The sequence below is a fragment of the Camellia sinensis genome, chromosome 8 (assembly GCF_055761805.1).
Source record: "Camellia sinensis isolate YWXY chromosome 8, ASM5576180v1, whole genome shotgun sequence".
Lineage (NCBI taxonomy): Eukaryota > Viridiplantae > Streptophyta > Magnoliopsida > Ericales > Theaceae > Camellia > Camellia sinensis.
Genome location: NC_138968.1, coordinates 83,958,522 through 83,981,410, shown reverse-complemented (window position 1 = coordinate 83,981,410; position 22,889 = coordinate 83,958,522). Strand labels below are relative to the sequence as shown.

The following is a 22,889-nucleotide window of genomic DNA, read 5'->3' as shown; positions in this document are numbered from 1 at the left end:
CGATCGACTGATGGAGCTTTGATCTTCGACTAGATGGAGCTTCGACTGGATTGACTGGATGGAGTTTTGATCAATTGGTTCAAGGAGGTGGTGGATCGAGTGGTTTAGGGCACTGATGATACTTTTCAGCAACACTGATCGACTATATTAGGCCAGCTAATTTTTTTTTTTTTTTTTATAAACTTTTTAAATATTACACTTTGACCCCAAATAAATATAACAAAATTAAAATTGAGCCTCGCCGTGTCCCATGTCGTGTCTCGACATTGACACGCGTGTCCACGCCGTGTCCTCTGCAAAAAAAATTCGTTGTCCCTGGCGTGTCGGACACTGCCACGGCACCGATTTTGGAGTGTCCATGCTTCATAGATAAATAAATTATAAATTCAAAACAGTATATGAAAATGCACTGGTACTGATATGTACCTTACCAATGATAAAAAGGTTACTATTACTGGTATGGGATTCATAACCTTGGTGCAAACTTGCAAGCAGAGGCAAAGGCAGGGCCAAGGGGGTAGCTGGCCCCCTCAATTTTATAAAAGTTTTTGTTCAACTTGTTTTTGTAAAATAGTTTCTCAAATTGTCCCCTCTAAAATTTTATATATGCCCCTTATTTTTTCCAATGTTATTTAAGGCGAAAGGTGCACTGAGGCACCAAGGTCTCCTAAGTCCTAGGCACGAGGCATGGGCTTTATTGAAGCAAGGCACATGTTATAGATATTGCAAAGAATATGAGAAATTTGTGTGTTTTATCTAACCAACCAAAGACATTGCATTTTTATTTGAGATTATTTTCACCCAGCGCATTACATTGTGCATAGTAATTTAGACTCTGTTAAGAATTTTGAATGAAACAATTAAACAATTAAAAGCAGTTAAGCAAATATGAATCAAGTAATTAAGCAAATTAATCAATTAAACATTTGAACAATTTAAGAAATAAAATAAAATAAATTAAGCCAATTAGTCATTAAATAATGAATTATTTGGTGCAACTTCTGCTTACAACTTATTAGTCATAAATAGTTTAAATAAACAAAAAAAAAATGATTATCTGGAAGCTAGGGAAGGGGTACTTTAGACTTTTTTATTTTATTTTATTATCAGTTTTTAGCTTACAATAAGTTACACCAAATAGGCCCAACAAACACTTTTAGATTGGAAATTACTATTTGCCCATTGTTACTATTGCCCCCGGGGGGGGGGGGGGGGGGGGGTGTGTGTGTGTGTAAAGCAAAAGCAAAAAAATGTTATGCAAGTCAAAATGTTAAAAACTTGGGTATGTATCTTCAATACGTTGGTTAGGATTGACGCTCTCTATATATTTTAGGGGCTTTGATAGGATGTTGGCAAAAGCATAAAATATTAACAGGCTTCATTAGATTAAATGGCTGATAGCATCTTAATATTGCCCCAACCTAAGCCAAAATTATAAGCCTTTATCTTAAATTGTCCCACCCTAAACCAAAATCCTGGCTTCGCTGATGTTTGCTGGGGGTATATTCTTGGTAAGATGTCCTACGCAACATCAAGAGGGAAGGGGTTTAGCTGCTAAGGAGCCTATTTTGACCTTGGATAACTTGTGGTTGAGGGGAAAGTGCTTTTGGATTGGTGTTGCATGTGTAAGTGTGTAGGGCAGGACACCAACCATCCTGGAGGTAAATGCAAGATGGCTTTGGAGATGGCCCTTTTATATGTATTTTTGTGTTAATAGAATGTGAAAGGACTAGAAGTTATTTAGAGAATGAGGAGAGTTCTTTATTTTGACTTCTCTTGTTGAGGGATAGTTTCCCTTTTGCTCTTGATTCTTAAAAAATAAATAAATAAATAACAGATCATTTCCAAAATTAACACTAACCACTTCTCCTACCGGCTTTCAATTTAATCGTTAAAACCTTAAATTACTTGTCCATATCCTCCAATTGTGCCAATTCCGAAAGTCAAGCAATTTGCAACTTTCGAAATCAAACCAGTTTAAGCATTTTTTCTTCAAGCATATGACTTTTGTTTATTATTCATGGCAAGTTATACGATCCGATGTGGCATGTAAGAAAATATTACCATTATTGGTTTCATAATTTAAAAATGTTGATTACATTGGTTGTGTTGGTCAGTATGAATGTTGCTTTTTTCTTATTTATGTTTCTTCAACTACTCCTAATATTAGACTTATATACTGAGATGTTTATGGCAATTCTGTAGTTTTTTAATCTCATTTTCAATACTTTTCAGTACAAACCCCCTGCTGAATGTGGAACAAACATTTGAAGTTACAAGCATAGATATAGCCTTGTTGCAGAATGCAGAGTATGAGGTTCAGGTTGGTTTCAAATTGGTTACCTTCCTAGATTCAGTTATACTTATTGATAATATGAGGTGTTGCATTTGGATGGATTTATTATTAAGTTTTGGGAGCTTCTTGTCAGGCTTGGTGCATTCTTCTCAATGATAAAGTTCCATTTCGGATGCAATGGCCACTATTTGCAGATCTAAAGGTCAATGGTATGCAACTTAATGATCCTTCAAATATTGAAAGCATGTCTCCTCACTTGTGCTGAAAGCCATTGCGTATTTTGAGTTCATTTACTGGAAATCCACTTTATAAACCACTGTTTTGGGGGGCATTTGAAGTGTTTTTTGCAAGGCTTGATTTGTGACCAGGGAACTTGTTACAAATTTATAAGATGTTAGTTACAACTGCTGCATACATTTTTTTTTCATGAGGGTGTACGCCCCACCAGGGGTCACTTGAGTCATATTCCTCATTTCATAGGGTGTACGCTTGATTACTTGATCAACTTATTTGTCAATACAAAAAAAAAAGAAAAAAAAAAACAAAAATTGTATAAGTAAATGGGTAAATTGTGCCATCTCACTTGATGTTTTAGAATCATGCACTTAGAGACCCTTCTTGTTTGGAAAATAAGCAGGCATGGACCTCCCCTGCCATTACATATTGTGTTTTGAAGTTAATAGATGAGGGATGTAATGGTCAATTAACATTAAAATAAAAAATAACAATAATCAATTAAATGTAAACCACTTATCTATGCAAGTTTTAAGTATCAAATGATTATATGGCATGTGGAAAATAAGTCAAAATATTATTTGATCCCCAATTGAATCAATGCAGTACAAGCATACTCTAACTCACAAGGGGAGAGATAATGACCCAACAAAATAAATAAATAAATAAAACAATGCGAACAACAAAAGCTGTTTTGCTTCCTTGTTTTGAACCTTGATTAATTTATCTATTGAGAATGGTGGCATGCCCAAATCTTTCACTTGAATACATGCAGCTATGCAAGAGAGTAGCTTATATGGGTAACCAGGTTGAGATCACAATTATCCAAAAACTAAAAGCATCGCATCTATAATTGGGTAGTGATGAAGCACACTTGGCCAACAGTGGGGTCTATTAATTATGATATTGTCATATGTTTGTGTGCTATTGCTTATGTTAAAATTTTCTATATTGTCATTTTTTCTCTTGGTTGTTGGAGAAAGATTGAAAACATACTGTTGAGTTAAAGGCCCCGCCCAGCTTTCTACTTTCACATAGACCCAAATGCCAATAGAGAGAAGCCCGAATATGTACACCGAATGATGAATACATGAAAGGCTTGGAATTGAAGGTTAATGGAAGAAAAACGAAGGAGAAGGGATGGCACTGTTGGTGGTTAGTGGTGGATGAAGGATGGTTTGGATTTGGGTTGGGTGAAAATAGGTTGAGGATGAGAGAGAGAGAGTATTTTTTTTATTTTTTTAAAATATTGGTTATCTTTGTCATTTTCCAATCTTTTTAAGAACATAATTTGGGTAAATTACACTGACCTCTCGTAAGGTTTGGAAAAAATACAATAAGCCCCATAGTTTTGACATAATTACATTGAGATCCCTTGAGTAACACTCAGCCCCCTTTTCGTTGTTTATTTTTGTGTTTTCGCACCATTTACATTGACCTCCTTTTCAGTAAAGTTAAATGGATTGAAACTAATGCAAATGGTGCGAAAAATAAACAACGAAAAGGGGGCTGACTGTTATATGAATTAAAATCTCAAGGGAGCTCAATGTAATTATGTCAAGATTGTGGGGCTTCCTATATTTTCTCCAAACCTCAAGGGAGGTCAGTGTAATTTACCCCTTATTTTATTGCATATGAGGGTTAAGAGGTTATTTTGTACTGTTAACTTTGCCAACAGTTAACTCTTCTTAGATTGCTATGGCAGGGGAATGTCCCTGCCTATTTTCGGAACAATGGGGGTCTTGGTGCTTGATTTTGAAACTTCAAGAGATGTTAATGCTATTTACCCTTTAATATACATATGTATATATATATATATATATAATGGTTGACCAGGGTTTAGTTCTATCCAATTGTACTTGGTACAGTAAACATTGACACCAAACTTTTATCATAATTACTATTTCATTACTCCTATCCCAAATTAGTTGTCCATCTCCCTTTTGGAATTCCCAAAAGTATTGTCCACTTCGAAAGCAAATAGACACGATTTATATCTTTTTTAAGTTACTTACTCGTTTTGTTTCTTGGTTAGAAGACAAGTTTTTTTGAGTTTTGCGTGCGTGGGTGTCAGGGGGTCTGGATCCTGATTTGTTTACTTTTCTAGATTTCCTTGATGATCTAATTGGTAAGTTTGTTTTCCCCTTTTGGGGCTCCTGAGTTTTGTATTCTTTAGCATCTTCTTGATGCTCCTTCTTCAATAAAGTTTATTTATCAAAAAAAAAAAAAATGTTAATGACGATAGTTTGAAAATTGATATGTTTCTGGTTGAATGTCATTGAATTACATGAGTGAGGTCTTTTAAATAGTTCAATTTTGTAGGATTGACAAATGACAAACAATTCAGGATGGTGAGTTAGTTGCTTTCAAACATCAGTAATTATCTAGCTTTGTATTCTTGAAGTCATGCATGTCCATGTTAATCATATTAATATGTTCTCTTGTGAGGCCCACACTCAAATTTTTTGCATTGTGCCTTGTGCTTTAGGCAACTGAAATGCTTGACTTCATGTTTTTTGGCTCATGTGTTGTGTTTTAGGCAACTAAAATGCTTGACTTCACACCTTTGGTGCTTCTTCTTTGAAGACACTACGTAATAATGTGTATAAATTTGTTTGTGTCTCGGTTGCATGAATTATATTTTTAAAAACTAGCTAAAATATTTTACGCTAAGATTTTCTTTATTTGTTGAGGCTGGGTCAAAATCACTAAAATGCCTGAGCCAACTGTGCCAACTATTGATGCTTGTCATAAGAGTTGATTGCTTTGAGCCCAAACTTGTTGGGATCTAAACTAGGCCAAGCCAAGTTTAGCCAGGCTGGATGATGTCCTGATGGGCTCACATTCCAGGAAACTTATTCAGCTTGTTTGGTTTTGATTTTCAGAAAACAATTTTCAAAAATTTTACTTTTTTATTTTCCATATTTTAATGTTTTCAATGATTTTTTTTAATATTTTAAGCATTTTTTATTTTTTAATATTTGTGAAAAAAATCTTTAAAAAATACACTAAATACCAAAAAATATTAAAAAATACAAAAAATTCAGTACATTTTTTTTTTTGTATTTTTGTGTATTTATTAATATTTTAAAATATATTTTCACAAATATTTTACTATTTAGATACATCTACGTAAGGTGCCTCTAAAAAAGTAAAACAATTACTTAAAATTTAAAAAATATTCACTAAAAACAAAAAAAAACACGAAAAACAACAAACTACTGAAACCAAACACACTGATTTCATGATATTATTGAAGCGAATAATTTTACCTTTTTATCATGTTAATTCTAGCTAATCTGTTGAAAATTTTAGGTGTGCCTATAAGGACGGTCAATAGACCCGGATCACAGTTATTAGGAGCAAACGGTCGTGATGATGGTCCCAAGGTGAATCTTCTCTCTTCCTTTTTTGTTTTGAGCAATCTTTATTCATTTCTGCAGAAAATATTTCTCATTTGAATGGATCCATTAACATTAATGAAACCATGTTGGAAAAAAAAATTATTTATCAAAAAAAAAAAATTGTTGAAAAAAAGAAATTACAAGGCAATTTTCCTATTGAAACATATAGAGCCATAGATATGCTCATATTTGTTTTATTATCTTTATTCGAGCATTGCTTGATTGCCACATATTTTTCCTTTTTGCATATATATTGGTTGCAAGCATAATTGAGCCATCCATAAATTTAAGGTTTAATTCTAAGCTAACTTTTTGTTTCCTTGGCAGATTGCATTTTACTTGAGCGAGGGAATTAATCAAATTTCTTTGTTAGGATGTGATGCTCGAAGTTTTTGCCTAGGTGTTAGACTCGTAAAGCAACGTGTGATTCAACAGGTAATCCTAATGATGCTATGAATGAGTTGATCCTTGATAAAATCACTATTGCAATATCTTGGGAAGTTGTGTTGTTGGGAATTGTACAAGATGAATTATTGTGGTAGTGGGCCTTTGGTGATTTGAATACTGTATCTATCTATCATTGATTGTGGCTTATATTGGAGAAAATTTATGAGTATTCTATCATAAATTCTGGCTTATTTTCCTTTTCATAGCTTTTGTTATTCTTGAATAGTTTGTATGTAAGGTCATTGTTTCCCTTAAATATGGATATACTTATCAAGTGAATATATATATATGTGTGTGTGTGTAAATCATGTTGTTCTAGTGATCGTGGGCAGGAGTCAATATTCTTGGATTTCAATCAAACAATAATCATGAAGGAAAGCAATCTTCTTTCACGCAATCTTTAATCTGTGCTTTATTATGACATGAGGGAGTAGTATTGTTTGACAATGAATGAACTCTACAGGCTCACTAGCTCTTGATATATTATCTATTTGGCTTTGATTTATATGTTATTAAGTTTGTTACATATTCCAAGAATTATCGATTTTTCCCAATATTTTCTACTTACTGTAGGACATTACAAGAAAATCTCTTCTCTTCGCTCTCTTGATTAACTTTCCTTCCATTTTCATCTCACTAAAAGATTTTGTTTGTTTGTTGTATTTAATCTCTAGATTCTCAGCTTGATTCCCAAAGAGCAAGATGGTGAACCTTTTGAAGATGCACTTGCCCGCATTTGTCGGTCGATTGGTGGTGGCATGGCCATGGCAAATGATGATAGTGATGATGATTTGGAAGTTATTGCAGACTCTGTTGCAGTTAATCTCCGTTGCCCTGTAAGTGGTTATCCTTTTGTTAACTTTTGGGGTTATCTTCCTCCACTTGCATGTTGATGCGTCTCCTTGGACGGTGATTTAGATAGATTGACTCACTTGAACATTGATTTTTTGAAATACTTATTTAATATTGAACCACGGAACAGACTTTATTCCATTGCACTTGAGTCCCCATATTCACCTAAACCATAATAGGAATCTCTGTCATTCATTGTTTAGTAATTTCAAATTTAATCCGAGCGTTGTTATCTTATAGTTATGTCAATTTGGGACTTGGACTGGATTCTCATCTTCTGTTATCTGTCATCATTTTTTATGCTGAGAGCATTGATTCATCAACAATGAGGGTTGCCATGACCAACATACCAATTTGTTTATGTTCAATACTTTGCTATCCACTTTTAAGTGGTAGAGACCTCCATTTGGGAAAGAAAAATATCAACATACATGGATTGGAGTCTAAATAAAATACATATGAAACTGACTCTGTAGGATCATCTCCCATTTTATACAATGATATGACCAATTGCATGAGGTTTAAAGAGAGAAGGTGTCTCTATACATATGTTATGTGCAACGAGAAACTATGTTTTAATTTCTTTTCATGGGACTTTAAAAATAGTTCCGAGGTTTAGGGTGTGTGGAGAGTCCTTTCTTATTGTTCTCTTGTTTCATAATCAAGTTAGTTACTTCTTTCAAGATGTTTTTCCTACTACTCAATTCCAGACCGATGCACAGGCACGGACTTGGGACATGACACGGATGACACACAAATTTTCAAAAAACAGGGGACTTGACACGTTGGAGACACGTTCAATATATATATAATTTTATTTATTTATTATATGTCTAAAATTAAAAAAAAAAATCATTGGCAGGTAATTAAAAATGCAAAATGACACTAACAAAATTTTTTTAAAAAAACATATATTTCATTACTTACATGTCATTCTAATGTGTCAACCATCATTGGTTACAAATTGATTTTTTCCTACAAATAAAAATTTGTTCCGGTAAAGTACCAAAAAAATTAAAAATGAAAAAAAGAGGGGAAAAAAAGAGAAGAATTTGAGGTATAAAATAAAAAAATATTGTAAACATCAGAGATTGAGAGAAGAAAAAGACAAGAAAAAGGAAAAAAAAGAAAAAAAGAAAACAAGAAACAGAGTTAAGTCAGAAGAGAGATGAATAGGAAGTGTGAGTGAGAGTGCGAGAGAGACGAATTGGTAAAGAGATATGAACTGCTAGAGAGACGAATAACAGAGAGAGAGAGAGAGAGGGAGAGACGAATTGCGAAGTGAAGAAACAAGAAGAAAAACGAAGCAAAGAAGAAGAAACAAAGAAGCACGAAGAAGAAAAAGGAAGAAAGAAGAGCATACCTCAATCTAGGGCTTCAACAGCTTCGTCTTCACCTTCTTAGGCTTCAATATCTCCTTCTTCACCCTCTTTCTCCTTCTCTCTCTCTCTCTTCAATAATTTAGGGTTTATTTCAGAAATCAATTTTTATGTTTTTTCACATTTACCCTTACGAGTTCTAAAAATTACATTTTGGACCCTGTAAGTGTCCAAACGTGTCCCGTAAGTGTCCATAATGTGTCTGGCTAGAAAAATTAAAAAAAAAAAACAAAAAAATGGGGACACCTCCCATAGAGTATCTGACACGTGTCCACCACCTGTCCGGCGCGTGTCCGTGTTCGACATGTGTCGGACACCCCTACACTGCCTCCAAAGAGGTGTTTGTGTTTTATAGATTTCAGATATAGGTTGACTTGAACATTTCTTAGAAAGAGCTTTTTCCTTTGGGCTATTCTCTAATGGATTGCAGAGCATACAACATTTTCCCTTCATTCTAATATGTTAAGGGTCATGCTAAGATGACTCTGGAAAGAAGATTCAAATTAAGGGGTCATGTTTTGTTAAATCTTAGTAGGAGTTTGACCTTTTGCGAGTCATATATCCTTGATTTGGTCTAATGTTACAAGAAAGGTTGCTCAATATGCTTTTGTTGTGATTGGGGAGAGACTTTTTCTAATAATTGTAGGAAGTCCGTAAACCCACATCATATCACTGCCCCAATGCATTTTAGCCCAACATATTTGAGGGAGTTTGTAACTTTTAGGTATTAGGAGTACGACTCCAATTGGTGCAACTTATTATGACTTTTTTTGGGTGCAGGTGCAGCTTCTAGTTATAACTTTTGAGTCAAAATTGATTTAAATAAGTTGAAAAAGTTGATTATTTAAAACTATGGAGGGGATGCTTTTAGATATTAGCTTGTCAAAAGCTAAACCAAATGGGGCCGTAAATATGCTAAATAGCCCTCCAAGTTGAACTAGAAGAGAGTGTTGAGTTGAAACACAACGAATTTCACAAAAGTAATTTTTATTAATCCTAGCCATCCATAGAGGAGGATGGCTAGGATTAATTTGATCCTAAGGTCATTATTAGTCTTCCAGAATATTTTAGGATACCCTCATCCTTCCACTTTATTCAAGAATTCTCTAGATTGTGCTAGTACATAGTGGATTTTTTTATACTTCCGTAGAATATTCCAGATAGTTCTTGACCTTCTAGATTTGTCTAGATTTCTCCAAGGTTCTCTAATATTCTGGATTCTTCTAGAATGTTTTAGAATCTTCCGGATTTCTCCAGAACTTTTCGTAGTCTTCTAGATTCTTCAACATTGTAAAATGTCACAGAAAAATTCTTAGGGGAGAGAGTGTGTGTAGTTGATAGCCTAGATAATTCTAGAAGAGTCAATGGTGACTCTTAACAGAGACTTCATTTCATAACACTTTTACCTAAGACCAAAACTACTTAGAGCCTTGGTAGTTGCAAACCAATCTTCCCAAACTCCATTTAAAAAGTGTAGTTAGTGAGTATGGGTATGTATCCATAGGGACTATTGTATATTTAATAACTATTTTAATTATCACTTGTCAAACTAGTTTAATGAATGGCTGGTTGATTGTTGGTGATAACAATTTATAAAACCCTAATTAAATAAGAAATAAAATAATATTGAATAATTGGATTGGGAACTTAAGGGTCCGAATCCACCACTAGTTTTGTACCTGAAATTGCAAACTTGAATTATGAAATGAATGAGTGACACGAGCCAATTCCTCAACTACAAGTTAGGAATCGGAAAGAAGAATAAAGTCGCATTTGAGGCGCAAGTACGCACTATCTCAACGGCACAGATTGTCCACTCTAAACTAGGGTTTGTGGCACAATCTATCTAGTCATAGCATAGTCCATCTTGGGTTCCGAATACAACAGAATGATAACAAAGTAAAACATTCATTCTCAGTCACAAAAATCGAATGAAGAGTAAAGATAGAAGAATATTAAATTGAAACTCAGAAGTTTTACAAAAATTACAATTAAAACATTACAAAACAAAATAGTACAACTCCAGTTACTTGGCTAGGGTTTCATCGAAACCCTAAGTAAGATGCTCAACCACTCATGGAGAAGGGAAGAGATGAGACAGAAATGGTGGTGATGGTAGTCTCCATTGATGATCAAAAACTCTTGCCTTGGCTCTAGTAGCCTCCCTCTTTCAATCCCAAAAAGTCAGAACCCTAGGAGAACCTTTTTTTCTTCCCTTTATTCTCAGAAAACTGAGTTGAAATTTTTGCGCATGCTTTTCAAGGTTGGCCGCATGTGCGGTGGGTTAGCGGGTGGTGAAGTTCCGTTGCTCGAGTGGGGGACTTGCTTGTGTGCCACTTTTCGCCTGAAATTGCATGTTGTTCACCAAACCCACGCAAGGACACTAAACACATCATCTCTGCCAAATAACCGTACTTCAAGAACTATAAATGTAACTTAAGTGGCCTCAATGTGGTGCTTTTCGGCCCATATCAAGCCCTCCACTCCATTTTCAGATGAACAACCACATAAGAAGAAAAAATTTGCATCTATGAACTATAGTTCGTAGTTGTGATGTGCCCTACCAAAGCAAGGGTCGCAGATGATACCACTCTATCCATTTAGCATTGATAGAGAATGATACCTCCTTGTCCATCATAAGTTTGTATAGTAGTGGATTTGTGATGGCTAAGGGTCCTGACCAGTGTTATCAAAGACACGCACCTAGGCATGAAGTGCACCAAAGCACCTCAACACCTCTTAAGAGTTCTGTATTTATTGTCAATTATTGCTATATTGTTCTAGGGTGCTTGTTAAAACTGTATTACTCCCATTGAACCATATGCAGCATGCCATTTCGTATTATACGTCACCATCAGTACTCAATATGTGAACTTCTGGTTCTTGGAGGTTACAACTTGCAACGAAAAGGAATGCACAAGATGCATTGTACCAAAGTTTTTCGTTTTCATTTTTTTTTATCATGGTAGTTTTGAAAGAGTAGTAGTTCTTATTGTAAATGTGTACGTTGCAGTTGACTCTGTAGTAATTGCAGTGGAAGTTTCGTGATTGATAGATGGTTCTTTGTTGTCTTGATAATACATTTCCCGGTCAACATCCTGTTGATCGTTGGCTACAGCTCTCTTCATTGGGTATTTTAGTTTGTGACTCTTTACATGTTGAAGACAATGAAAGTGCCTTGTTTTTTCATTTAGCTTTCCTTGTTCTTGCATAATCACCAACAATGTAAAAGTTGTACATGCATCATAAGTGGTGTCATTGATTACTAGCTCGTGTCTGAAGAGATCACAGGATTCAACTTCCAGCTTGTTATACTGTCATCTTCTTGTGTGTATTTATGCTTTGTGACATGGATGATTTTGTTGCTTTTGGATTTGATGATATTATCAAATCAATTGACATTGATTTGTATGTCTCAAATACAATTCATTTATGAATCATGGCAGATGAGTGGCGGTAGAATCAAGACTGCAGGTAGATTCAGACCATGTCAACACATAGGTTGTTTTGATCTTGAAACTTTTGTTCAGCTAAACCAACGTTCCAGGAAGGCAAGTGGTCAAAATATTTTACTATTTTTTCCCCTCATCTCAGTAACTATATATGTACAAGTAAGCAATGTCATTCTGGTTGCAGTGGCAATGTCCCATTTGCCTGAAGAATTACTGCTTGGAAGATATTATCATTGACCCTTATATTAATCGCATCACAAATATGGTATAGCTTATGATTGACCTTGTGAATGAATTTTGGTTCATGTATTTTTATTTCTTACTGAATTTGTGGAACCTGTCTTATCTGTGTACTTTTTAAATTTGATGAAACAGATGCAGGACTGTGGAGAAGATGTAACTGAGATTGATGTGAAGCCTGATGGTTCTTGGCGTGTAAAGGATGGATATCAGTTCAAGAACCTTGGACAATGGCACCTGCCAGATGGAACTATGTGTGTTGCCACTGTCGAAATTGGTTCCAACTTGGAAGCCTCAGGGCAGATGAGAAAGGATGGTATTACAGGCCATATTAATACCAAACAAGTTACAATGAGGAGCACTTCCTATGAAAGTTATGGAGATGATGGAGACCAGAGTATCAGCAAGGATGGCACTGGGCATTTTGATATTTCTGCCAACAATGGCCGTGAAATCAATTCTATTTCGTACAACATCAATGCTACAGCTCAGACCATGAACATTAATACTTGTGGGTCACCAGGGGATAATCTGGATGTCATTGTTCTCAGTGATTCAGAAGAAGAGAACGCCAATTTCACTTCTCTTGAAACTGTCTCCTTAACTCCAGCAGGTAATAATGGTGTGCATTTTTTGTGTGCTTCCCGTTGAATTTTCAATGCGTACCTGAAAGATCCAGCTCTTGATGTTTGTATGAAATCTAATTTAGGTCTCTTCAACAGCAATGACAATGATTTTGAGATGTCTCACCTTGCATTTGCTTCTGGTACTCGAGTAGGTTCTGAGTTCCAACTATTTCATACAGATAGAGATGCCTCAGACGCTTTAATTGATTTAGGGTACACTCCAGTTACCTCTTCTACACCAAGAGATGGTTACACATTGAATTCTAAGTGCACTATGGATGCCGGAACAGATGATAGTATGGTTAGTAATCCCCTAACTTGTGTTTGTATGGACTCTGCAACCTCTACTTTCAACTTACCCGCTCTGTTAGTGCAGGTTGATGTGGGCAACAATCATTGGATATCAAATGGTATTGGTGGTGAGAATTTGACTTCTTTTGGGCTTGGCAGCAATAGTGGTGGTGGTAATGGTGATGTCAGTGTTCATGCTAAGCCTACACCCTCAAACCAGTTTGAATCAAATGAAGGTAGGTGTGTCTGCATGGAGCTAATCTTGCCTTTCCTTCTTCAGCAGGATCTTATATACCAATTGAATGTTGAGAATTTTGACTTTTTATTTAGTAGTGAGTCCTATAAGGTTTTTCCATTTGTCTCTTGTTATGGATATTCTGTTGTAAATTGATGAATTTTCCTGAGAATATATTTGTCTCAATGTCATAAGAACCCTTAATTGATATCGGAACCAAAATTTAAACCTCACTACTGCATGCCAGGTTTTTCGTATCTTTATATTTGAATATTACATGTCTCTTGATGTAACGATTCTGCCTCAGTTCAATGCACAATGTTATGACCCCACTATGGGTAGGTTTGTGCAATTTTGGGCAGAAAAGTTGTTTCTGTTCTGTAGTCATAAAAACCAAATGATGGTTGAGTTTTGTAGGCTTTTTAGGTTGGTTGTACAATTAATATTCTTTTTTCTGGAAAGTGGGGTACTGGCATGCCAAATTTTCTCCCTGGAGATGCAAGGGTCAATATTTGACAACCTCATAATTGGTTGGCTGCACTCTCACATGCATTTGAAGTTTTTGATAATCATGTTTCTATTTTGTCAATTTTACTGAGTTTGGTTTCCACTATTTTGCTTATTGTTTTTCTTCAATGGCAGCTTCAGTACGTCCAGGTATGAATAATGGTGCCAAGTCTAGTGGGACAACTAATGGGAAAAGATCCTCTGGCCCTTTTTCATTTCCTCGCCAGCCACGGTCTGCTAGGCGTCCACATCTCCCTTAGATTCTGAAATGATTTACAAGGTAATTTGTCTTGCTTCAAGCTGGTTGCTTTGTTCACCTCAAAAAACACGGTAAAAACTAACTGGCTACATTATTGGGTCCCAAAATTCATGTGTTGTGATTTACATCTTCCCTTCCGCATCAGTTTGTATCAAAAAAACATAGGTAAACATTATTATACTCTTAATAAAGTTGAATATGGAGAGATAATAGAGATAGAAAAGAGAAAAGAAAGAACACAAAGGTTTAACGTGGTTCGGCTAATATTGGCGTACATCTACACACACTAAGCCCTAGGAGGCTACATCTTTCTTTCACACAACTTGATACTCTTGTTTACATGATACACCATATATATAGAGTGATAGATAGAATCAAATCCCTTCTGTTAAAGAATTGAAATAAATCAAAGATACAAAAGAATTATAATATGCACAAATCATGAGATCTCTATATATTCTGATATCTTTCATATCTTCTAATATCTTTGACAATATAATCTTATTTTCAATACTTCCCCTCAAATTGGAACACGGAATGGTTGAAGTGAAATGTCCAACTTCAAATCAAAAATAGGATGATCATTACAAACAACTACAATGAAGTTGTTGAAAGACAACAACAATTGTAATAATTCCCTTCAATGACAACTTCAAATAACATATATAAGGAATCATCATCTTGCAATAGAGAAATGTGCATGGAATTAGTCATGATGGCAGCAAGAGAAACCAACCGCGAGACAGAAAGCAACAAGGCCGAAGCAACTTGAAATCACCACAAACAGAAAGGCCCAAAAAAAAGGCGTCCCAAAAGAATGCTACCGAACACACCGGTAGCCCCAAAACAAAAAGGAACCAAATATGTGTTTACCACATTAGCATAGGGACCCTAAAAGGGTAGAGAAGTAGCCGGAAAACTGTGTATCACAGAATAATACTACCGAACACACCAGCAACCCTGAAACAAGTAAACATCACAAAGTTCGCTTACCATATCATCAAACTAGTTGTCAACACAAGGAAGAGGGAAAAACACCTTGATAATAAAAAAATGTGGAGTGAGAAAGCACTCCATAGAGAAACATGCCTAGGATTCAGTAGGCTCTGATATCAAGTTGAATTTTGTAATAAAGCAATAAAGTTGAATATGCTAATGTTAGGTCGTTCCCCTCAAGTGACGCGTTGCGCCTGCCTCCGGGTGTTTCGAAAAGTGAGCAAAGGGCGCCGCATCAACGCCTGGGTGCGGTGAAAAATGGGTAAAGGTTTTCGCGTTTTTCTGGACGAGCGCGGGTAAAGAAGCTAGTCCAAGACTATAGGTTTAGGTAACCACTTGGAACATAGGAACCTTAACTGGTAGGACGATGGAATTGGTAGATGTTATGATTAGGAGGAGAGTTAGTATAGCTTGCATATAAGAAACTAAGTGGACGGGAGAGAAAGCTGGTGGATTAGTTAAACTAGTTATTGCCAAGGGTAGATGTCATAATTGTCAAGGGTCTTGTGGAAAGTGTGGTGGTGGTCACTAGGAAAGGAGATAGGATTATGCTAGTTAAACTAGTTATTGGAGGGAATATAGTAAACATTATTAGCGCTTACGCCCCTCAAGTAGGGTTAGATGATCAGATTAAGAGGGATTTTTGAGAGCAAATGGATGAGATCTTACAGGAGATACCCGTAGGAGAGAACCTGGTTATAGGTGGAGATTTTAATGGCCATGTGGGCATAGATAAACTAGGTTATGAAAGGGTGAATGGTGGATACGGTTTTGGTGACAGAAATGAGGCTGGAGAGAGAATCTTAGATTTTGCGTTGGCTTCTGACCTGGTGATGGCCAATACTATGTATAAGAAGAGGGAGGAGGATTTGATAACCTTTAAGAGTGGATTAGTTAAGAGCCAAATAGATTACTTCTTAGTGAGAAAAGTGGACAGCCTAAAATGTAATGATTGTAAGGTGATTCCTGGAGAGAGTCTGGTCTCTCAACATAGGATTTTGGTACTAGATTTATGTTTTAGAGGCAATACCAAGCTAGGAAGGATGGTGGGCGTCGTAGGACGAGATGGTGGGACCTAAAAGGGGATAAACTAGAAATATTTAAGAATCGAATGGATAAGGAAGGTACTTAGGACTTAGAAGGTGATGCTAACACTATGTGGAATTGGATGGCCAATTGTATGAGGAGAATCTCAAGGGAAGTGCTTGGAGAGTCGAAAGGAATGTGACCCAGCTCTAGGGAAACTTGGTGGTGAAGGGAAGAGGTTCAAGCGGCAGTTAAGGCCAAAAAAGAGTGCTTTAAAAAGTGGCAGAAGGATAGAACTGAGGAAAACCTTAAGAGCTATAGATTGGCTAATAGGGAGGTCAAGAAAGTAGTGAGAGAGACTAAGTTGAAAGCTTATGATGACCTATACACTAGACTAGATAGTAAGGAGGGAGAGAAGAGGGTATACAAACTTGCTAAGATACGGAAGAAGAAAACAAGAGATTTTAATCAAGTAAAGTGCATCAAGAGTGAGGATTCTAAGGTATTGGTGAAGGATGATGAGATTAAGGAAAGATGAAAGAATTATTTTGAGAAACTGTTAAATGAGGAACATGGAAGTACGACAATAGGGGAAGAAATAGTCAGTAATACGATAAACCAAGACTATAAGTTCTATCGCAGGATTAGGAACTTTGAAGTGGAGATTGCACTTAAGAAGATAAAATCAAATAAGGCTTTAGGACCCGATGATATCCCTATTGAAGCTTGGAAGTGTTTGGGTAAAAAGGGAGTTGCTTGGTTGATTAGGTTGTGTAGCAAAATTTTGTTGACTGGGAACATGCCAGATGAGTGGAGGAAGAGTATTTTAGGGCCAATCTATAAGAATAAAGGTGATGTTCAGAATTGTAACAACTATAGAGGAATCAAGCTAATGTGTCATATAATGAAAGTGTGGGAGAGGGTGATGGAACGCCGATTGCGAGACATAACAGAGGTGTTAGAGAATCAATTTGGGTTTATGCCTGGTAGGTCAACAATGGAAGCGATCTATCTTTTAAGGAGAGTAATAGAAAAGTATAAAGAAAAGAAAAGAATTAGAGACATTTATATGGTGTTTATCGACCTTGAGAAAACATATGACAGAGTGCCCCGAGATATAATATGGTGGGTGTTAGAGAAGAAAGGGGTGACAAAAGGCTACATTGACGTGATTAGGGACATATATGAAGGGGTGGTGACCACTATTAGATCGCCAGCTGGAGAGACAAATGAATTTCCTATCACTATAGGGTTACACCAAGGATCTACCTTTTGTTTTTTGTAATGAATTAATAGGTCTTTTTCATATGAATTCTCTTTGTTTAAATCTTGATTTTGAATTGTACGACATTTATTGATTCTATTTTTCCATTTTGCTGCTATTAATCTAGACCATCTAATCTGAGATAAATGGTATTGATAATGACCTCTTAACCAGTTTTTCCATTGATTTATTCCAGAATTCCGAAGTTTCTTATGTCTTAATTCATAATGAATTATTCCTTGTTTTCCAAAATAATCTTTTATTGAAGTCTTAAGAAAAAAAGACGTTCCGTGATATTGAAGAATAGATCTTAACTTATACAAGTTAAGAACTTGTGTTTGTGATATTTTGTAAAATACATATGCTTGTGACAAGGAGGATAAGTCAAAAAAATTCTGTGAATTCTTATTACTAATATTATAAAGTGACTTTTTTATAGTCGAAATAAAATGAATTTTATTTTGATTTGTTTTATTAATTCTTAAGTCCTTATCTTTTTGCTTCAGTTATGGACGAGTTGACGATAAATATTCGGGATGATGTGCCATGGTGTATGCTTTTTGCAGACGATATTGTGTTAGTAGATGAGACTAGAGAAGGAGTTAACATAAAGTTGGAGATTTGGAGAAAAGCTCATGAATCTAAAAGATTCCGAATAAGCAGAACTAAGACAGAGTACATGGAGTGTAAATTTAGTAACAGTAACAATGAAAGCAGAGGAGAAGTGAAGATTGAGAACCAAGAACTGCCTAAGAGTGAACATTTTCGTTATTTATGGTCGATTATCACAACAGCGGGAGAGATTGATGTAGATGTGGCCCATAGGATTAAGGCGGGATGGTGTAAGTGGAGAAGTGCGTCTGGGGTATTGTGCAATAAACGAATACCCACTAGACTAAAAGATAAGTTTTATAGAACGGCTATTAGACCAGCTATGTTGTATAGGACGGAGTGTTGGGCAACCAAGAAACAACATGTAGATAAGATGAGTGTGGCTGAGATGAGGATGCTAAAGTGGCTGTGTGGTAAGACTAGACAAGACAGAATTAGGAATGAGTGTATTCGGGAATGGGTAGGAGTAGCACCGATAGAAGATAAATTGAGAGAGAATCGTTTGAGATGGTTTGGTCATATTCAACGGAGACTAACAGAAGCAGTAGTGAAGAGATGCGATGCTGTAACGGTAGATGGAAGTGTTAGGGGACGGGGTAGGCCTAGATCAACGTTGACTAGCGTTATAAATAGAGATATGAATCTACTTAATTTGACTAATGAAAATGGCCTTTGATAGGGTCGCGTGGAGAAGAAGGATTCATGTAGCTGACCCCATTTGATGGGACTTAAGACTTGGCTTGGTTTGGTTTGGTTTGGTGTATGAAGAGATAATAGAGATAGAAAAGATAAAAGAGAAAAGAAAGAACACAAAAGTTTAATGTGGTTTGGCCAATATTGGCCTACATCTACACACACAAAGCCCTATGGGCCTCATATTTTATTCACACAACTTGATACTCTTGTTTACGTGGTACACCATATATATAGTGGTAGATACAATCAAATCCTTTTAGTTAAGTAATTGAAATAAATCAAAGATAAAAAAAGAATTATAATATACACAAATCATGGGATCTTCATATATTCTGATATCTTCCATATCTTCGACAATATAATCTTATTTCCAACAAAGTGGATATCTTAATTGCAGCATCCAACACGAATTTCTTAAGTTCTTGTGGAACTAAGTTGATCATGATCCCAACTATGTAGCCCAGTTAATTTAACCTCGACGTTAATTTATTTTTCAAGATCGCAATTTTATTGATTTATACAGATGTACACAAGTATCAATTGATGCAACAGTTTCAGTTTAGGGAAGAATGAAGTAAAACTTTTAACTATTTCAGTTAATCATTAGTTGTCCATTGCAGTTTATCATTGGCAAATATTCTAAGAGGTGTTAGCAACAAGAGTTCCTCAAATATTACGAAAGAAACTTGGCAACAACAAATTTTGTCCCATCAGAATTTGCATTAATTACTTGCTCGAGACATGTAATCACTATTTGTTTTATTTTCTATTGTTAGATATAATATAGAATAGTGACTCACTAGTTCAAATAATATTTCTATGATATTATATTGAGATTATATATTCTATACTCGTTTAAATTTTTTTAAGATATGGATCACTTGATAAAAAAATTGCTTTAGATTAGAAGTGTTATTTCTTACAGTGCAAACATTTAAAACTCTTATCATAACCTTTCTGATTTCTTTAAGGTTGCGGGTCACTTTGGCATGAGGAATCAAAATGAGAATCACATGCTTTACATGGCAACGTAGGGGGGGTAGGCTTATATATAGATCATGTTATTAGAATGCATTTAGGCCATGTTTGTTTGGGCGGACTGGATTAGCATTCCCATGACTAATAGTCCTAGGACTACGAATCCATTGGATTATGTATCCTATCTTAACTAATAGTCAAGTTTAAAATAATTAATCCGTACTTCAATTGTTTAACCAAACATCGGATTAATAATTTTATTGGACTATTAATCCAATCCAAGCTCATGTCCACCCAAACAAACATGACCTTAGGGTACTAATAAATATGAGTGATTTTATATTAACAATTAGATATTTAATGAGTGTACTCATATTTATTGAGGTTATATATTCTATACTCGGCCGTTCTGAACCATATATTCTAAATGCATTTATATATGCTCTGCCATTCTGAACCATGCCAAAACATGAATTGTGAGGGTAATTGGTGCTCTTTGCAAACTACTGTGTACTTAATGTCAATTTTTCCTTCCTTATAATTCTGTTTCATTCTTTCTCACTTTACTGCCCTATTGTTTTTCAAAGTATATGTTATTGTTCCAACTCTACCCTTACATTTGATATGCTTTTATTTACAAATTCTTTACCCTTGTAACATAGCACGTGATATTTGGAAGGTAAATACTTGGACTTATTAAAGGTTATCCGTGGTATTTTAAATTGCTCCGAGGATCAGATTATTCGCTGGGCTTGTTAGTTCACTGCTCCAAATCATTTTCAGGATTTGAAGATTAGCAGGAAATCAAGTCATGGTTTGGGCTCAGTTTTGGAGAAACCTTTCTGTGTTAGAAGGGATTTTGTGTGCATATTTGAAGACCCTTTTGTGAAGACTTTTTGATGTATCATATTATGTGGTTCTGATATGTAGTCACATATTGGCCCTTTTGTACATTTGGTCAGGACCTGTAAATTGTATATTTCTTTTGCATATGAGAATGGATGATGACTAAGATATTTGATCTTATTATGATGTATGTTTTTGCTGCAAATCAAATAAACAAATCATAAACAGGATCACTAGTCTTTTTGTGTGAACATGCGTTTGGTTTGGGACAATAAAAACAAATTTATTTAAAATTATTAATATTTGAACATATGTTAATTATCTCAAGTTGTACTCGGCTTGGCAAAGAAGTAAACATGGTTGGAAAACAATCTTGCTAACGAGGCAACAGTTAAAAGATGTGTTTGGATTGTGGATTTGAGTATGGATTTAGAAAGGAGAAAGGGAAAAAGGTGAGAGAAATATAAATAAAATCAGCTGAAGTTTTTCTCTATTTCTTTCTCTCTGTTGTTGTTCCTCTAAAATTTTATCTAAATCTTTGATTTACTCAGTGTTAAGGGAAACGTTATTGTTAAATATTAATTAGCGCTACAAATAGTAAAAAAAAACATAGTGAGGACTAGAGTTGTGCAAAATATTGCTTAATTTATTAAAATTGTACTAATCTACACCGATTTATCTGCTAATTGAGGATTAAACTTTGAAATGTATAATCGGTTTTAAAATTGCTTTGTTCTGTTATAATTAATAAATATATTTTTTTTAACCTATTCACTCAAAAAAATATATATTTTTTTAACCTCCAATAAAATATCAAAGTAAAAATTGGCGATTTAAGATGTGAAAATTGTTATAAATTAATAATTATATATATGAAAAATATTATGTAAATACTTGATAATTGTTTAAAAACATTCTTTAGTCAACTACCAAATTGAAACCACTCCAAACCACCCAAATCTCGATTTAATTATTTGTCAATCCGTCATTCATGATTTAATTTATAATTTTACTCTTAAATTGTTTGAATCGCACCATGCACACAAGCTTAAAAGAATAAAGAGAAAACACTTAATTTATAATTTTACTCTTAAATTGTTTGAATCGCACCATGCACACAAGCTTAAAAGAATAAAGAGAAAACACAGATAAAAATAGAAAGGGAGGAAGTTATTTAAAGGACTAATAACGACACCTAAACAATTGTAGCATTATTATCTTTCTTTCACCATCCCATTTTCCCCCAAATTTCGAGTTCGGTTAGTAGTTTAGTAAAAATGACTCCTTATATTTTGTGGATTGAAATTGTCTTCAAATATTTTTTGCTGTATTTGAAAAAAATGTATGTTCAAATGCCGTCATGTTTCTTTCTTGAACACTATTTGAGAAAATCATCAGATTAGTTGTATTTCATTCGAAAAATCTCATGTGGAAGTTAAAGAGTTGTTTTTCAATTAAAAATCATAAAAGTGTTTTATTCATAACATTTAATGAATAATGATATGCATATTGATAAGCTTTGCTTGAAATTGAGAAATTATTAAATATTAAACTAGGGTGTTTATTTCTTAAGCCCTAAAAAGTGTGCTTCTTGCCATATTTTATGATTTTTGGTATAAAAGTTATGTTGATTAGCTAACTTTGAGATAATGATTGATTATTAAGATATATGAAATTTGGAAAAATTGGCTTAGTTTCTTGGAATGAAAAATGAACTAGTTAAAAGGATAGTTTGATTTGGAGTTGTGTTGGTATTTTAAAGATATATTTTTTTAAAGTTATATTTGATTATTAGTTTTATTAGTTCAAGCATTTAATCGATATTTTTATACCTTAAGTTTATACCTTAATTATTTGAATTGTATGGAAAAAAAAAAAAAATGGCAAGAAGGAAATGTAAAATAAAGAATGGAGTGGGCATTTGATGGGGAGGGACAGGGTGAGTGGTTGTTGGGGAAGGAAAATGAAGGCCTTTTATCATGCTCCAATTTACAAACATTAATTAGGCATAAAGTAATTAGCTTAGGCATGAGTTCTTTAATAAAACAATTCCTCTTTTACTTGATTCATTCTCAAAATCATTTTTTCATATCCATTTGCTTCCAAAAATGTGTCCATGGGCTATTAATGGTGGGGTCAGTAGCTTTTTTGAGTTTATTTTATTGTTAAATTAAATAATTAGGTTACTTTTCAAAAAAAAATTGCCCAGAATAGGTTAAAGCATATCAGATGAGTAGGGGTTGGTATCG

At 34.8% G+C, this 22,889-nt stretch overlaps 1 protein-coding gene across 23 annotated transcripts in view; it reads left to right on the top strand.

Annotated features, from left to right (window-relative positions):
- The window catches only part of LOC114289583 (E3 SUMO-protein ligase SIZ1), a 45,633-nt gene extending 24,760 nt beyond the window's left edge, over positions 1 to 20,873 (top strand). For 4 of the 23 annotated variants that reach the window (XM_082882938.1, XM_082882930.1, XM_082882942.1 and 1 more), the window contains 12 exons: positions 2,236 to 2,323; positions 2,430 to 2,505; positions 5,846 to 5,919; positions 6,262 to 6,369; positions 7,056 to 7,217; positions 12,059 to 12,163; positions 12,249 to 12,329; positions 12,440 to 12,917; positions 13,014 to 13,231; positions 13,307 to 13,457; positions 14,099 to 14,243; positions 20,578 to 20,873. In XM_082882938.1, the coding sequence (XP_082739064.1) occupies positions 2,236 to 2,323; positions 2,430 to 2,505; positions 5,846 to 5,919; positions 6,262 to 6,369; positions 7,056 to 7,217; positions 12,059 to 12,163; positions 12,249 to 12,329; positions 12,440 to 12,917; positions 13,014 to 13,231; positions 13,307 to 13,457; positions 14,099 to 14,223 (1,666 nt within the window). In that variant the 3' untranslated portion in view covers positions 14,224 to 14,243; positions 20,578 to 20,873. Of the gene's footprint in view, positions 1 to 2,235; positions 2,324 to 2,429; positions 2,506 to 5,845; positions 5,920 to 6,261; positions 6,370 to 7,055; positions 7,218 to 12,058; positions 12,164 to 12,248; positions 12,330 to 12,439; positions 12,918 to 13,013; positions 13,232 to 13,306; positions 13,458 to 14,098; positions 14,244 to 19,436; positions 19,658 to 20,456 lie in introns of those variants that run through there. The other 19 variants (XM_082882950.1, XM_082882945.1, XM_082882949.1 and 16 more) reach the window with 16 other exon arrangements.
- The last annotated feature ends 2,016 nt before the right edge of the window (positions 20,874 to 22,889 follow it).